This window comes from Mustela erminea, chromosome 11 (genome assembly GCF_009829155.1).
Source record: "Mustela erminea isolate mMusErm1 chromosome 11, mMusErm1.Pri, whole genome shotgun sequence".
In the NCBI taxonomy this organism is placed as follows: Eukaryota; Metazoa; Chordata; class Mammalia; order Carnivora; family Mustelidae; genus Mustela; species Mustela erminea.
Window position 1 is genome coordinate 7,263,834 of NC_045624.1, and position 18,339 is coordinate 7,282,172.

Genomic DNA, 18,339 nt, shown 5'->3' on the forward strand with positions numbered 1-18,339 from the left:
ACAAGCTTCATTTAACTTTCTCTCTAAAGCTGGCTAAGCTGAAGGGTATATACCCCTGCCTTTCCATCTGTGAATATTGCCACTAACCCCCAGAAGGTTTGTATGAGCTACTTTGTTTAAACCAACTCTCCAAAAATAAGGGGACCATGATTTTCCTTAGATTGGACCTTCTGTATGGACTCTCTGGGGCATTAGGACTGACTGGTTGCATTCACACATCCCTTTGGCAATGGCACCACCGCATTAAATTAGCATCGCGCACAATGAATGGTAATTGCGAGATTGTCATTTCACTGCAAGTGCAAAATTGACGGGTTCTGCAAACCCGTCCCATTGTATGTCACAGGAAAGCCCTGGAACCATGTTGTTCCGAGCAGAAACATGCGCTGTAACAGCGCTGCGAAGGAGGTACGGGGTCCTTCAGCAATGCTGTTCCTCTCCTCCTGCTGGGGTCCCGCACTCAGTCTGCAAACCCTGCCCGACCTCATCCGCATGCTCCTGTTGCAGCCCTGCCAGACAGTAGCCTGAGCGTGCAGAGAGTGCCCCGGAACAACTCCTCCTCCCGCCGGCCTCCTGTGTGGGTAAGACCAGCACAAACCCCGTGTATTCACGAGAGTGTGAAAAGGCTACTTATGTAAAGCTTCTTATTAAGAGATACACCAGGCATTTACAGGAAACTTTACCCAAATACTACACATTCATTGAGAAAGAGAAGAGTGATTTACACGCGCTTCCGTGGTAGCTTAGGAAAGGGCCGCTCTGCCGCGCTCTGCCCCTCCTGCCGACGTGCGGGGAATGAGGCCGCAGACCAGCGGCGCGAGCGCATTTCTTCCCCGCACGTGGGATCACAGGTTGAATGACAACATGCATATGCATTGGGCTCCCGCGGTCGGCTGATTGGCTCTGCAGAATTTATTAGGGATTAGAGGACTCATTGGAGCCTGAAATGATGTGCTAATAACAGGTGCCCTAAGCCGGCTGATTAGATGTGGTATCTCCCTCCACCTGCCGCGGGGCGAAGGCTGGGCCCGCTCAGAGAGGCATCCTGTGCAAGGATAACGATCCTGGTAGCGACAGTCGCTGGCCAGAGCGCTCTCCCCGGGAGTCCAGCTCCAACCCAGCCTCTCGGCAGCAGCCAGGGCCGGCGTGGGCGTCCGGACGGCTGGGCTGCCCTGACCGATTCACCGAGCCATCCCTCCGTCTGGGAGCACCCCAAGCCCCTCACCCCGACCTCCCTGAGGGGGAGGGTCAGGCCTGAGTCCCCTTTCAGAGGCCACTTATGCTGTCACTCACCATCAAGGTGCAATGTGGCTATTTGCTGTGGGATGTTCTAGTCGGTGCGCAGCCCTCTAGGATTTGGGTGAAACTGCATACCCCCCCTCCTAGGGCTTCTCTCATCCCAGTAAATAGCAGAGATCAGGGTAGGATTTCGACTTCTTACCTAAGGTTGAGAGAGGAATTCTGAACACCTTACTCTCAGAACACAGCACCCTGCGGACAGCTGAGAAATCACGGCACAGACCATTTCAGTTTAAAGAGAGGTGTGAGAACGCCACAGAAACGGGCTCTGCCTTACCCTTGTTGCAAAATGTGCCATCGTAGGCCGTGTGCGAGCAGTCGCAGGAGTAGCCGTGGTATTTCTCTAGACACCTGCCTCCGTTCTCACAGTTGGCCCCGTAGCTGGTGCAGTGGCCCGAGCAGCCGGATTTGAACCCGGACGTGACCTTCGCTCTTTCCTCCAGGTCCAGCGTCACCCCGTTCATCCTCAGGGAGCGGATGCAGCCGAGGAAGCCCTGCTGGCCCCCGGCGCCACCTGCGAACGACAGAAGGCACGGGGCTCAGACCCGGTAAGCTCTGTTGTGCTTCCGCGGCCCCTTCATTGCGCCCGCACCGCAGTGGCAGGTCAGGGCGCTGCGAAGCGTGGCCCGCACCCTCACTTTCCAGAGGGCCCTGCCTAATTGAAAGGCTCAAAGCTCTCCCCACTTTGGCCATAATGTCTCATTAAAAGAGGCTGTCTTTGGAGAAGCCATACATTTGCTACCGAAATAAAATGTTTGGAGAGACACAAAGATTATACATGCTGTTTTGGAAATCTAGTCTGGTTTCCTAAAGAAGTTTAGAGAAATCTATAGGGGTTTTTGTTGTTGTTGTTGTTGTTTGTTTGTTTTGTTTTTTGTTTGTTTTTTTGTTCTTTAATCCCAGGACATTCACTTCTATAGCATTATCTATTGAAAGAAATATAAAAAGGCAGAGAAACATGAATATATTAGCATAATTAACAAATCAATTAGTTGGAAGGCACAAATCCATTTGAAATTGACTGTACACGTGGGTCTTGTCTTAGGAAATATGTCGCTTTCAAGTTCCCATGAAAGGTTCCCAGGCATCTTGTCCGGGGTGGTCAGAAGTTGGAATTGATAAATTTAACCCAGAAGTTAATCACACCACATGGACTACCAGCTCAGGTTAGATTTTATTGCTTTTTGTCTAAATGCCACTGCAAGACATACAACACAAAAAGCAAGTTCTCTCTGATTTTCTAAGTTACAGAGTTAGACACAGGTTCATGAGCATGAAAATATTAAAATATTCCTAACAAATTTCACAGAAAGATTCACTGGAGCATTATATCACGAGTGAATTTAATTATGTCTGTAATAACCTTGGCTACAATTTTTTTTCAGCAGCTGGTAGAGAAGGAGGAACTCAAGTTTATATACACGTCTGCCTGTCAGGGTAACAAACTTTTCCAGAAAGTAAACAAAACGTGTAGTCATTAAAATTATTAAAAGAAATATCTGTTGGGGATTTAGCAAAAAAAAAAAACAAAACTGTTAATAAAAGTTATTTTTTACTGAGGGCTATGTGGTAGGTACTCCCCTAAGCACCTCCTTAAATGCTATTCACCCGATTCTCTCAACAGCCTGGCAGGGCAGGTATTACCGTGATCACCCCCATTGTTCCGATGAGGAGGCTGAGGCTTAGGGAAGCTCCGAGGTTGACTCAAGGAGTCGTAGCTCCAAAATGGCAAAGTTGTGCGAATTCTTATGTTCGAGTGTATGGTGTTAAACTCTATCCTGTGTTGACCATTTAATACCGAAGGACTTCAGGGTCAGGGCCCCTGTCGAGGTACGTGTTTCCGAGACAGAGGTCTGGATGTCTTTCCAACTGGAGTGGTGAATAGGATTGTCAGTGTTTGGGTGTGACCAGTAGCTGGGGATGGATTCTGATCACTTATTCGGGACCACTGAGAAAAAGCACACAATCGAGCAGACTCATGGGACAGGGCTGGTGGATCCAAGGCTTTCGTCGCAGAGACAGACCGATTTGCTTATGTGTGTAAGTCCTTGGCCGTGAAATGGTCAGTGACTCGCTCTGTTACCTTTATAAACCCAAGCCTTGTCTTCTCTAGTGGAGGAGTACATAGGTTTGAATGAGGCTTCTCCAGGGATGATTATTTATGATCAAATAAAATAACTGGACAGAGGATTAATTGAAGGGAGTCCAGTGCCCTTTTTTGATCAAAGCTACGGGATAGCAGCTGGCAGAAGAAGCTGTTAAAGGCAACCACTTGGAAGGATTTCCCATTCTGCAATCTGCTCGTCAGCTCTGCTTCATACACCTCTGTGCGGAGGAGAACCCGGGCCTTTGCTACGATTTGGAAGAATTTCAAACCATTAGTCACTCTTTGTGTGTTAAAATTTCAATTTGGCGTCCATCATTTTAGCGATGACGGCTTTTGCTCTTGGAATAAGGGGTCTCCGAAGGGCCTCTCATTCAATAAACCCCCAGCCCTTTACATTTTTGTTACTAGTCCATTAAGACAATTACAGCCTATGGAAATACGCTGAAGTTTTTAAGTCATTGTTTTTGGATATGTCCTGCTCACGCCTTTTCCCTATTGCAAATGTAACCATTTTTCACTGGGAAAACCATAAACACACTGATAAGCAAAATGAAAAAGAGAATCTCTAAGGCTGCACAGATATAACTACTTTTACTTTCGGCAAACAGCTTTTTCTACTTTTTTTTTTTTTTTGAGATTTTATTTATTTATTTGACAGACAGAGATCACGGAGAAGCAGGCAGAGAGAGAGGGGGAAGCAGGCTCACTGCTGAGCAGAGAGCCCGATGCGGAGCTCGATCCCAGGATGCTGGGATCATGACCTGAGCCGAAGGCGGAGGCTTTAACCCATTGAGCCACCCAGGCACCCCAGCTTTTTCTACTTTTTAAAAAAAGATTGTGGGGCGCCTGGGTGGCTCAGTGGGTTAAGCCTCTGCTTTTGGCTCAGGTCATGATCTCAGGGTCCTGGGATCGAACCCCACATTGGGCTCTCTGCTCAGCAGTGAGCCTGCTTCCCCCTCTCTCTGCCTGCCTCTCTGCCTACTTGTGATCTCTCTCTTTCTCTGTCAAATACATAAATACAATTAAAAAAAAAAGATTGTATTTACTTATTTGATAGAGAGGGAGAGTACAAGCAGGGGGCACGTAGGCTGAGGGAGAGGGAGAAGCAGACTCCCCGCTGAGCAGGAAGCCCGACCACCTGGGGCCCACCCCAGGACCCCAGGATCATGACCTGAGCCGAAGGCAGATGCTAAACCAACTGAGCCACCCAGGTTCCCTGCTTTTGCTATGTTTATGTACTGCATTTGTGTAGGAAAAAATAAAAGGAGGAAATGGGATGACGATATACACGTTGTTCTGAAGTTTGCTTTTGCATTCAATGTATCATAAAATGCTTTCCAAGCAATAAATGTACAACTAGAACATCCTGGTTAATATCTGCAAAGCATCCCGTTCCGTGAATGCTTTGTAACTTCTTTGCCATCCCATTACCACTGGGCTTTTAAGCTTAGTCTGATTTTCATTTTACGTGACACTCTAATAAATATCCTTGTAGAAAACCTTTGCCACCTGTTCAGTATTTCCTTAGAATTAATTCTTAGAAGTGCAGTTGCTGGATACAAAGGCACATACATTTTAAAAGCATTTGAAATACATTTTCCTCTAAGAGTTTGTCCATTTGTATTTCATAGGCAGGATATGGATTCCCACCTTCACACCAATTCGAATACCAGGGAGAATGCCTTTGAATTTATAGGCTAGAGAGAAAAAGAGAGTTTATTGTTTTAATTTGCATGGCTTCAAGCACTGTGAGTTGAATAATTTTTATGTTTTCCCCATTCTTAGTTTCTCTTTCTTCATATGCTTTGCTTTTTTGGGAGAATAAAAGAAGATATATTTCTTATTGATTGATAACAGTATTTTGGGCTTTCCCTCTTTGTTACACAGTTGGTAGCCATATCCTTCCAGCCTGGGTCTTTAACTTATTGTTTTTCTCTATGAATGTTTAGGCAGTCACATCCCTCTTTCTTATTTGTATGATTTCTGTCTTTGGCATTAAGCTTATAAAGCCCAATCTAAAGATAATATAATAAACCTAATCCAAAATAATATCATTATTCAACTGTATTTTCTTCTAGCACTTTTATGATTTTACTTCTCTTAACACTGTCATCGTTAATCTATCTGGAATATATTTTATCTTATTTTTTAAGGATTGTATTTCCTTAAAAGAGAGAGTGTTTCTGTGTACTAGCAGTGGGAGGGGCAGAGGGAGAGGGTTATCAACCTGAACCCATTAAAAAACACCCCTCGGGCTTCCCACTGAGCAGGGAGAGAGGCAAGGCTGGATCCTAGAGACCATGACCTGAGCTGAATGCAGCCGGCTAACCAACTGAACCAGGCCTTCCTGGAATGTATTTTCATTTAAAAATAACTTATACGTGGGGTTATGGACATTGGGGAGGGTATGTGCTATGGTGAGTGCTGTGAAGTGTGTAAACCTGGCAATTCACAGACCTGTACCCCTGGGGATAAAAATATATGTTTATAAAAAATAAAAAATTAAAAAAAATAACTTATACTTAATGGGTCTCACTAACAGTTGAGAGTTTGAAGTAGAGATTTTTAAAAGACTGAGCAAACATTAATAAGACAAAAAACCCCTGAATATTTTAAAAGGTCCAATGGGCAGAGCAAATCAATCGAGGTTAGTTGATATTTTTATCATATCGTTAAGCCAAACAGATATATTGCGCTCTTCATTATTTATGTATATAGGCCTCATTCCATGAGGAGTTAGAGGGGGTACATTTTTCTGCCTGTCTTTGATTCTTTCTGGTCTTGGTCTTCCTTCCTGCCTCTGGGTCTGTGTATCTCTCCCTGTCGGCTCCGTTGGCTGTTTGGGGTTGGGTGTGTGTCTTTCTTCAAGGACCCTCACATTCCTCAGCACCAGGTTTTCCTACCATAGAAAGGGGGTCTGAACTAGATTTTGTCTCTGGTTCCTTCCAGCTCTAAATGAGTCTGGTTCAAGATGTACAACGTCCCCTTCTGTGCTTACGTGTCTCTGTCTCTCTATTCCAGTAAATTACTCTCAATTTCTCCTAAATCTGCTTCTCTGCACTGTCGCCTGACCTTCCCCCCACCTCTGTTAATTGACCATAAAATATGACTGTGGTCTAATGTTTAGTTGTTGCATTCATTAAAGTTTTGTACTCGCTTTTCTTAATTTGTAAAGCAGGTAAATGGCATTTCATTGCTCTCTCTATAAAAGAAAACTAAATAAATTATGCTCTTTTCTTCCTTAGGTGGCCCCTGATTTATTAAATGGGTCAGTGAACTGAAAGTACTTTTACTGATTTAGTCGATATGAAGAAAAATCTTTTGTCCTGAAAATGGTCATTATATGTTATGCAAAAGGTGTTAATGCACTAGAACTGGCAATAATTACTTGAGTTCAACTTATGAGCTCTATAGAAATCTTTCTTGGTGACAAATGTCACAAGTTTAAATGGTAGGTCTGCAAGCAAAAATGCTACTTCACCTCTGTTAATTAAAAAATCAACACACTGTCATTGGAGAGAGCCCCCTGCCATGCAGGGCTCCACACACATTAGTCAGACCTGTGGTAATTATCCAAGGTGAGATGTGGGTTTCATTCGTAAATCATTTTTCATGGGAAATGCTCTTCAAGTATTGCAATTAAAGATTAATTATGAAAAGACTGTATCTACCCATAATGAGTAGTACAACCACCGAATGCACACAAGATTGGGGCAAAAGAATCAGGTATTAAATGAAATAAAATGCGTGAAAATAATGATCAAGAGGAGTCCTAAAACATGCAGTGTCCTCAAACTCAGAGCTTAGTCGTTTTCAAAGGAGCTCAGTGGAATTCCAGAGCCCTCTGCCCAGAGACACTGGCCATTCAGTCACCATGGAAAGGAATCGCACCAAAGCTCACACAGGTGAAATCTAATGCATCCATTCAGTGATTGTTTATTTCATGTCTGTTACGAGCCAGACCTTGTCTAGATGTTCAGAAGGTCTTTAGAGTCTTCACCCGTGCCAAGCTTATATTCTTGCAGAAGGGAGGGGAGAATTTAATAACAGACTCAATAAGCAGGTCAAGTCCCTCCTGTGTTAGAAGGTAAAGTTCACTCTGAGAGCAAGAAGTCAGGCGGGGTTAAGTGGGGTCAGGAGTGGGAGCGGTGTGGGGATGGTCATAGAATAAACCCCACTGAAAGGCTGATGGAAAGAGTATCCAAGAGCATATCCCTGGGAAGAGGGCTAAGGGATAAAAAGGCAAGAGGGAGCTGCCTGCAGGTGGGGGAGGTAGGTGGGAGGGAGGGAGAACACGACGCGGAGATCCTGTGGGGTGCTCAGAAACGCAAAGCCACTGACCAGTTCACGCGTGCCAGGTGCTGGGAAAGGCGGGGCTAAAAGGACGGAGGAGACGGACTACTAATAGTACCTACTAACAGTACACGAGGGTGCCAGGCGCAGTGTGACCCACGAGAGGCAGGGGACTGGGATGAGGAAGGCGTGAGTCACAAAGATCTACTTTTGTATATGGCTTTGCTGCTCCCTGCCTGTGTGATCTTCCCAGACTCTCTCTGGCCTCCATCTCCTTGTGTGTGAAATTAGCACAACAATATGCACCTCGCAGGGTCGTATTAATAAGAGGTGATAATACAGCCCTTTGCAGTAATGCTCAGCTAATGGTAGCTGTCATTATGTGTCCCAGGAGTATCCTGAGTGTTAGGGAAGGCATTGTGTTGCCCCCAAATAGCTCTGTTGAAGACTAATCCCCAGAGTGACTGTATATAAGGCCTTAAAAGAGGTAACTGAGCTTAAATGAGGTCATCAGGACTCCACTGTAACAGGCCCGGTGTTCTGCATAAGAAGAGGGAGAGACAGGAGGGATGTGTGCACAGAGAAATGGCTGTGTGGGGTCAAAGCAGGAAGCAGTGGTCTACAAGGCTAGGGGTGTAGCCTCAGGAGACACCAGTCTCGGCATCTTGATCATGGACTTCTGGCTTCCAGGACCGTGAGAAGTCAATTTCTGTTGGTGGTATTTTGTTATGCAGGCTAATACAGGGAGTGAAGGGTGGACATCGAGCACGGGCTGGTCCAGGCCTGCCTGAGACTATTTTCCGGGAAGGTATGGGCTTAGGATGGCTGTTTACTCTCTCTTGTCTGCTGTGTGGGACCCTATCCGGATTTGGGGAACTATAAGTTGTCTTGAAGGCCCTGAACCTCGATGGTAGAAAAGACTGGTGGGAAGAGAACCGTGACTTGTCTGTGTCCAGGTGACCCACCCAGACCATTCCTGGCCGGGGCAGGTGAGCAGGCAAATGCAGCAAGCGATGTGCTTGGGTGCGCTGGGCCTCCCCAGCTGTAGATGCTGCACCCGCTGTCTTCCGTTCTATATGTTACCGTGGTCTCTTAGGTCTCGGCTGTCAACTTGAACCCATAAAAAACACTCCTGCAGCATCGGTACAGATGTGTAAAATAAAACCCCATTATCCGGTTAAGACGAGAACCTCAGAATGGCGAAGATTTTTCGGTAGTGGGGGGAGTTAAAGGATGTTGGATCACATTATTCAGTGCAGCTGATTGACAAGTACTGATCGGGGATGCCTATGTCAGCTGGATATCGAGGGCATATGTGAAAAAGCTTTTCCGTACGCAGAGAGCGGGGTTTGGAGAATCGCTTTCTCAGATAATGGTCATGAGTGCTCATTCATAACTTCACTCAATAGAATAGATTTTTTTCAAAGTTCATTATCACGGCATGGATTTTCTTATGTCCTCAGAGCAAAAGGACATGCAGCATCTGTGAGTGCAAACTATTGAAACTAGAAATAGACTTCAAAATAGAGGCGCAGGGAGCACTGGGTTTCCGAGAGCACAGAACTCTGGTGCCTCTCAGCGTGAATTGCTCTGTGATGGGGATGATGGTAGGAGGTCTGACTTCATTCTGGAGGCCATGCGGGCAGGGTGAGCATAATAAATTTCTAGCTATTTCAGAAGCTAGTGATAATTGAATACTAGCTTCACCAGGGATTGTTCCAAACTTTGTATGTTCTAACTCTGAGATAATTATTTTTACTATCTTCCCTTTACAGATGAAGAAACAACCAAGAGAGTGGATGTGCCCAGTGTTCCACCAGCCAGGAAGTGGCCATTGGCCATAATTCCCTCCCAGGCTATCGGGCTATTAAGCCTGCACTCTCGCTATAGCTGCCATCTTGATTTTTGGGGCTTGCACCACTGAGACTCTTCTCCGATACATAATATGTTTCTAGGCATTGCTGTACTTAATTAAAATGGAAGACACCAACAGAATATTCATATCTGAGGTAAGTCAGTCACCACTTGGCAGCATCCTGTCCCTGGAGCCACAGGGATGGTTATTCAGAGCCAGGAATACATATGCCCAACCTGATCTCGAGGTCAACAGAGATGAGACATTTCTTTAAGACCATTATTGAAATGATATTATTTCTTTGTGTAACAGCTTAACTGCAACTCCACAATCAAAGCAGTTATGGGGCGTAGCCTTGCATGCTGGGTGGCCAGTCGCCCCCACATCTGGTGAGATGGGGCCGCTTCAGAGGGTGGCTCTCTGCGGTGAGTTTCACGGCTCCAAGTCTCTCACAAAAGTGGGGTCAGAGAGAGGAGACAGTGCTAAACCGCCACATCCTAGTCTGATCCAAATGTTGAGGTATAAACAGTCCCTTAGCAGATTTCCCCACAAACCCAAATTCCAAATCCATCAGCTGGGAACTCTGTCTAAATATTTCTTCTACAAATATCTGTATGTTATTGTTCTTATTCTATATCCTGCTGGTGACTACCGTTCATCTTTGGAGCAAAATAAGCATCTTCTTTCTGTTGATTTTAACATATCCTATGTCCTCTCCGTCTCTGACACACACACACACACACACACACACACACATGCAGACAGACACAAAGACACCCACACACCACGAGGCCAGGAACCTGACCCAGGCTGATTCACCTCTCTCTTGGTCTTCATTATCTGTCTTCAAGTCTTTGCTGTATGACAAGTGGATCCAGTCTCCTTCATCCAGAGTCAAGAGTCCCTCTGTGCTGTCCACCCGTCACCTGTTCTCCCACCTCTCAGACTGCAGAGTCAAAAAGTCTTTGCAGATCTTGGTCCCAAGTCAAGGCTGGATTTATGGATCTGGGAGGGATCATCATGGCTCTGATCACTAGCCCTGCAGGCTGCAGGGGCTCTCCAAGACACGAGGGGGAGGAAAAGAAAAGGAGCTTGGGGATGGAGCGGGAGGGGAGGAAAGGGGGTATCAGAAAGGCTGCGAACAGAATATGGCGCATCTTGAGGTCAGGACTGCAAGGAGGGCATAGTTAGGAATGTGAGGTATTATTCAGATGTCAAGGAAAACAGCGAAAGGCTATATGATATGATTCTTTTGAGATGGACCTTCTGGGGTGGCAGCCGGGAACAGGTAAGAGGAGAGTAGCTTTAGTGAGTAAAGATACACCACCGGTTTAAGAATCAATCACAACAGAAGCTGGGTGTCCCTGTCTGGTTGGGAGGTGGGCATTGTGAAGTTGTACCTGTGAACGTGACAGACACCTGGTGGGGACAGGAAGGGGTTGAGGCAGATACGAACTAGCGGTTCCACATCCTGAGATGAGAGTTTCCTCCTCACCCTTAACTGTCCTTGAGGAGCACAGCCTAGGGCCTGAGAGTGTTAGCTTCTTCCCTCAGGCAGACAAGACAGGAGAATGCATTTTGTAATCTCAACGGATGGACGGAGCTTGTATGGAAAAGTGGCAAGGCCTCTGAGGAAAGCCAACACGACAAAGGAAAGACTCCTGAGTCAGGAGGGACAGGACTGAGGGCAGCAGGCACAGAGGATGCAGCATAATGACATCTTCATTACTGGGCTGACATGAAATAGCAGCAAGATTAGCTGATGATTCCTCCGTGATACTGGACACATGGGGTGATGACAAACGGTGATGAAGAAGAGGTGGTTGGAGATGCTGAGAATTAAAAAACTATAATTGTTGAAATAAGGATTTCCAAGGAGGGCTTGAAGGACAGATCAGATAGAGCAGAAGAGCGTTTTACGGGGTTGAAATATTGGGTCAGTAAACCCTCCCCAAAGGCAACAGGAAAGGCTAAAGAGGTTAAAAGAATGAAGAAAAGTTAAGAACTAAAGTTAATAGCTTCATAAGAAGAGATTAGCTCGGGGGAAGGAACTCTATGAAGAAATAATGACTCAGAATTTTCTAGAATAAATACTGGCCTTCAGAATGAAGAGGCTCCTAAAATACTAAACAGAGTAGATAGGAAAAAACCCTACACCTATACCTATAGTTGTGGTTCATAAGCTAAGATCCCAAATCTCAGGTGTTCATCTACAGGAGTCTGGAGGCTGGAGAATGGGATGTGAAACACCTTCCATGGTCAAAATTTTCACTAGCCTCTAAATGAAATTTAGCATTTTCTTCAATTAGGACTGTAGGGAAAATCACAGCAAGATTAGCAGTATCTGTGTCACTGTTGCTGATAGAGAATTGTAGATGTATTCCTATTACATAGCAGTTACAGAGTTTTTGAAGTACCATTCACGGTCATGATGAAGTTGAACTTAAGGTAGTTACTAGATCTGATGCTAGCTAGGTCTTGTTATTTATAGCACTTATATTTCTATGATATCACTAATTTGCTGTTTTAAATGTTTGATAACTTTATTTCAATATATTTGGTTTCTTTTGTAATTTTGTATGTTTTATGTTATTCATATAAAACATCATTCTGAGAAGAGGGACACAGGCTTTCAGCAGACCGGCTCCCAAAAGGCTAGGAGTGCTGCCTTATAGTTAAGGAACACTAAAGGAGAAGAAAGAGAAGTTCAGTAATACGGATATAACTCTTGTCTAACTTCTCAGTAGCAACGTCGCCAATAAAAGACAGTATCTCGAGAGCATTGGCTTAAATATGGTGACCAGTGAAGAGATCTGTAAACATGTGAGTCTTGGAGGGACCTACCAATGCAGTCTTTCTTAGTCAAAATCGCCCTCCTGTAAAAGGGGAAATGAATCCAAGAGGTAATGAGATATGGCAAATAAGAGTAGGTGAAGAGAAGAACTTGGTAAATGCAATTAAAATAAGTATGCTGATAAGATTCTGCAATTCAAACTGTAAATGCTTTCACCACAGCAGGCAGTAAGGTGGGGAAGGAGGTCAGAGTGTTCTTGGTTTTTTGCCTCATTCAGAATGGAGGTATTGATTTGTATTTGTGGATGACAGAGAAAACAAGCATAAGTATGAGCCTTGGTAAGTTAGGCATGGCTGCCAGGGGAATGGGAGTGTAAATGCATGACCTCCGGATCAACTGAGTAATGGTTCAGTTCAATCAGTGTAAAGTAGATGGGGGGCGAGTGGGCGGGCGAACAAGTAGACAAAACACAGTAAATTGAAAACGTAGGTAATAACCCTCGTTACCATAAACGAAGAAAAAGGCAGAGATTCTCAAATCAAATTTTTATGAGATTCACTATTAGGAGAGCTGAGATACTTTTAAATAAAAGGGTACCAACACCTGCACAAAACACCAGGAAAATATTAATTACAGCAGGGACACTGCAGTGGTTTGAAGAGCAGAGGTAAAGTTGTGGGATGGAAAACATCATGAGGAATAAGGATACAAGATCCCAGAAAGGTCACGAACACATTTAACTAGCCAAATGGCCTCAAATTATACAGAGCTACTGAGGATAGATTATTGACAGAATTAGAGAATTCAACCAATAAAGCCTGAAATGTACACTCAGAAACTGATCAGGTAAGCAGTACTTGCTGAAATTAAGTATGTATATACCCTAGGATTCAGTAATTCTCCTGCGTGCACGTGCACACACGAGGAACCCTTGAACCCTCGACGGGCATCAGCTCTCACGAAATGGTGTGGTAGCAGAGTTGGGGAAATTCAGGTATTCATCTTTAGGGGACGGAATAAATAAAGTGTCGGTGTACGCAGAATGGACCACTACACACACAGTATTCACAGAGCTATACAAATACATCTTAAAAGCATAAGGCTGAGTGAAAGAGCCAGAAAAAGACGAGATTTGTGGTGCAATACCATTTATATAAATTATGACATGCGAAAGGCAGTGCTATGAAGTTTCCAGAACATACATATATTTTTGTACAGATATATGGAGAGCATGCTAGGAGGCCATACATAAAATACACTAGGGTGAGTGGCAGTGATGGAGAGAGAATGGAGTTGAGAATCGGGAAGAAAGATAAAACACAAGTAAGTGGAATTAAAATGAATGAGGAACACCGCAGGGATGTGACAGTGGGACTGGGAGGGGAAGAGTGCCCCCCCCCCCCCCATGCGGACCCGGACAGCGGGACCCGTGGAGGAAGGGGAACGGGTCATCTATGGGGCAACTGTGATCGCTCGGGCTAGTGAACTGGGGTGTTGTCTCGCATCCTCAGGGAATCATGGGGGCGGGGGGAGCGGTGGGGCTGCGAGTGCCCATCCCTTCTCTGATATTTGTGTCATGATAGTAATTTCTTTTATTACAGTCTTGTTCTGTGTGACAGTTGCCATTCATTCCCATGAACTTTAGTTCAGTCCTTCCCGAAAGAGTCAAAAATGTATATGAAATTGTAAATCTGTTGGGAAAAAACCTTCCATGCTGATGGCAAAACTGGGGCCTTTACATTAAAAACAGCTTCTCTCGATCAGACGGCGCCAGTGGTCATTAGAGATACGGGAGGAGGACCACAGAGTCCCTGAAGCATTTGTCTTTGAGGCACAGGAGCTACTGTACACAGAAGGTGAACAATGGGGTTGGCTCTTTTCTTAGGTCCAAAATCTCTCTGAGGATGTCCACACATGGGAGCTCTGCCCGAGAAGGTGGCTCGGCACCCAGAAACCTGGCCGTTAATTGGCTGCCTTGTGAGGTTCCACGGGAGGTTAGAGTATATGGTCCATCTGCTTGTGTCGGAGTGTAAGAAAACAAGGTACTAATAGTGGCTCTCACAACTTATTTAATATGTTAAAACTCTAACTGTAAAATCGAGAGCCAGGATTGTAAAAGCTAAGAAATTTTGCTCACTAAAGGGTCAAGGCAGGGTGCTGGGTGGCTCAGTTGGTTGAGTATCTGCCTTTGGCTTAGGTCATAATCCTGGGGTCTTGGGATCGAGTCCCACGTCGAGCTCCCTGCTCAGTGGGGAGTCTGCTTCTCCCTCTGCCTCTGTCCCTGCTTGTGCTCTCTCTCTCTCTCTGTCAGATAAATAAAATAAACTCTTCGGAAAAAAAAAAAATAAATGGCCAGGGTAGGAAAACATATGGTGGCTACTAGTGGGTGACTTCACCTGTGGTATGGTGGGGCAGAGGCAATTGTACTGAGAGGAGCAGAAACTCAGACATGGCCTGGAGGTGGAGTGTGTCGGAAGCTGGTCCTATTAAGATAAGAGTAAGTGTCCTTGATCCTAGTGGTGTGAAGCTCAGAGGGCCTGTGGAGCAGCTTCTGGGTTCTATTTGCCATTGTGCCTTGTGGATAGTTTACTGATTTCATCTAGTGATCCTTATACTAGATCTTACCCAGCAAATCATTTTTTTAATCTTACCAATGACTGTGGTTTCCAGCCATGGCATCATGCCTTCTCTCTGTCTGGGGGAGAACCAGGAGACCAGTTATAAGAGTCGAGGGAGAAGCTCTTTGTATCAGGGTCCTGGTTAGCAACCCAGCTATTGCCAGACAGGTAAGGCCTCAACTGGAAAGAAGGAGATTGAAAACTGTATTTAGGGCCTGCACTGCTCTGAGATGCTGTCTTTTGTAATAGTCTCAGACTCTGTATCCTCTTCTTCTTCTTCTTCATTTTTTTTTTTTTTTTTTTTTTTTTTTGGCTTCTGTCATGCTTGATTTCAGTCTGTGGTACCCAGTGAGAAAGGTACTTCCAAAGAAAGTGATATGACTATTAACTCAAAGAAGCAACAAACACTACACCATTCACTTACTCAGTTCACTGTGTACTCAGCAAATGCTCATTAGACATCCACTGTAGCAGTATTCTAGGTCTTTGTTGTCAAGTAGCCTATCTTCTAGGGAAGGACACACAAAAAGAAATGAAAATATCACAAGTTCTGAGGAGAATGTAAAATGGGAAGTAACTGGTTAGTCAGGTTCAGTGACCAGAGAAGGCTCCCTCAGCTGAAGCTGAGGCATGTAGGACAAAAAGGAGAGGGCCTCTTCAGTGTCTGTGGAGGTACTTCAGGCAGATGGAACAGCCAGTGCAAATTTTCTAGAGAAGGAATAAGCATGGTATGTTCACAGCACATACCCAAACTGTGGAGACCAGCTAGGAGAGTTGCTGCAATGGTCCAAGCAAGAAACAACCATGGCTTTGACTAGGGTAGGACTCATGGTAATGGAGAGCAGTGGACCACCTCAGACATAGTCTGGAGGTAGATTCACAGGACTTACTACTGATGGGTGGTGATGAGGGAAAGAGGAGAACCAAGGGTAATTTCAAATTTTGGGTTCAAGCAAAAATGGATTGGTGGTGATGTCATTTATTGAGATGGGAAGGTTGGGGGAAGAACAGGTTTGGGGTAGGCATTGAGAGCCTGCTGTGTTTTCTCTGAGATGCTCATTAGAAAACCAAGCTGAGATGCTGAGTAGACAGTTGGATAAATGGGTGCAGAATTCATGAGAGAAGTCAAGTCTGGAGATTTCGATTTAAGAGTCATTGTTCCATGGATAGTACTGATTGCCACTGGACTGGGTAAGATCACCTGGGGAAATGGATGGGTGGAGAAGAGAGGAAGATTCTGTGATGCTTCAACGTGTAGTGGTCACGGAGAGGAAGAGAACTCACAAGAGAGACTAAGTCATGGCAAGCAAAAGGTCGGAGGAAAAGCAGATGAGTACACTTCCATGGAACCCAAGAGAAGAAAGTATCTCATGAGGGGTGATGGGTTGGGTGCTTCTGGTGAAACTGTGCCCTATGGGGCTAATGAAGTCGAAAGCAGCAGAAAGTTCAAGTTTGTTTTTCAGAGAACTGTCTCCTCCTCATTGCTGCTGTGTCTTTCAGTCCCCACTAACAAGCCTACTAGCTTTCTCTGCAGAAACTCTGGACTCAAGGTCAGCCAATAATGGTTCCATCTTGGGAGCAAGCAAAGCCCTGCTTTCCTTACCTGACATAATGAGCCCCAGACCTCATCCCGTTTATACTGGCTCTTGGAGTCTGCCCACAGCTCCTCTTCTTCGTCCTGAGATAACCTCCTGATGTTGTTAGAGTTGACAGTCAAGTTCTAACAGGATACCTAGAGGCCAGCTATGGGGAAAGTCAGAGAGGCCTGTCCTGGCAGCAGTTCCACAAGAAGCCAGATCAAACCAGGCAGCTTAAAGATGGCGGTACCATGACCGGAAACCCCTGGCCAAATCAGGAAGAAAAGGCACAAAACTGCTTCCAAGAAATCCCTGCCCCAAGTAATGAATATTCCACTTTCTAGTTAACAAATGTCAATAAACAGCAGAAACCCAAGGTGCCCAGCTCTCACCTTGGAGCTTGCCTGCTCTCACATCTTGGGAGTATATTCTCACTTTATTAAACATTCGTACTTGCGTTGCTGCTGGTCTGCTGTGTTGGGTGTCTGTCCTTGAATTCTCTCTTGTGACAAGACCAAGAACTTTTGGAGACATCTTTGGGACAGGCAGGGGCAAGCCTCAGGGCTCAGAGTCTCCCCAGTTCACCAGGCAACAGCCAGAGGTTGAATTTTGCCTCACTCTGATGTGAAGTCTCCACTCCATGCTGAACACCAGATATAGGCTCCATGTATGTCACTTAGTGTTCGTGACCCATTTTCCTCGTGAATAGTACTAAATTTCTCAGCTCTTTCCATCAATGTGTGTGTAATCTCAACCCCTCTGATTTTCAACCATGTGTTCCCTCCCTCTTTAGGGAGGTGGATTTGAGGCTTGTCTCCTCACTTGGCTGCCTCTTGAAGAAATTTCCTTGCTGCCAACTTGATGTTTCCGGGGTTGGCTTTGCTTTGCATCGGGCAGATGGACTGGGCTCAGTTACACTGGGAATAACAGAAAGAACACAGAATTCTGGATGTTCTCTAGACATCCGTGGGTTCTAGAGAGATCTGTGTTGACGACTTTGACAACCCTTACAAAGGGCTTGCCAAAGTAAGTCAAAAAGAAAAAAAACAGCTTATTTTTGTATCACGAACTCTCAAGCAAGGCAGCTCATTCCCCACCAAGACTGCTTCTGCTTCTCCTCTTAACCCAAAAGCTTTGTGTCTGTGTCTGCCCATTTCCTCCTCCTGCCTTGATCTTTTGCATTTTGACGTTATAGTGCACAGAACGCTTGCCAGGCCAACTGAGGCTAGGCCTGACCCGCTAGTCTCCTACTCTAGACTCCATAACCTAGAGCAGTGCTTCCTCATGGGGGCCCTGTTGCCGTCTAGGGTGCACCCACAGGTCTTTGTCAGGGTGGATTCCCCAGTGCATCATGGGAATGCGGGAATTCTGCCCACAGCCTGTCACTGGAGGTAGCAACTCCAAAGCCACCATGTTTTTCCAGATATCTGGGGTCCCACTGTCGCCCCAGGTGGGAATCGCCTGCACAGTCTGACCAAGATGGCCGCTGTGTTCCCCTCAGCTTGACTCAGCACTCCACAGATTTCTTCCTGAACCTGGACCCCTGACTTCCCTCTTCGTAAAACATTTACTTAAGAAAACATGTCATTGAAAATTCTTGCCTTCCCCTTTGAGATGTAAATGTTTTCACAAGAGTCTTTGCCAGTTTTACAACCAGGAACACCTTTGGGGGAACCCAGAAGTCATCTCTATGAAATGTAAACGTCAAGGGAGCCACTGCCAGTATCTCTGTTTCAGGGGGAGATGGACCCCTCACTCCACTCCAGTAACACTACCTGATGCCAGGAGGACAGGAG

At 45.4% G+C, this 18,339-nt stretch overlaps 1 protein-coding gene across 1 annotated transcript in view; it reads right to left on the reverse strand.

Moving 5' to 3' along the window:
- The window catches only part of CNTNAP2 (contactin associated protein 2), a 1,944,007-nt gene that overhangs the window by 187,675 nt on the left and 1,737,993 nt on the right, over positions 1-18,339 (reverse strand). The window contains exon 18 of the mRNA XM_032304549.1: positions 1,577-1,813. Within this exon, the coding sequence (XP_032160440.1) occupies positions 1,577-1,813 (237 nt within the window). The remainder of the gene's footprint in view (positions 1-1,576; positions 1,814-18,339) is intronic.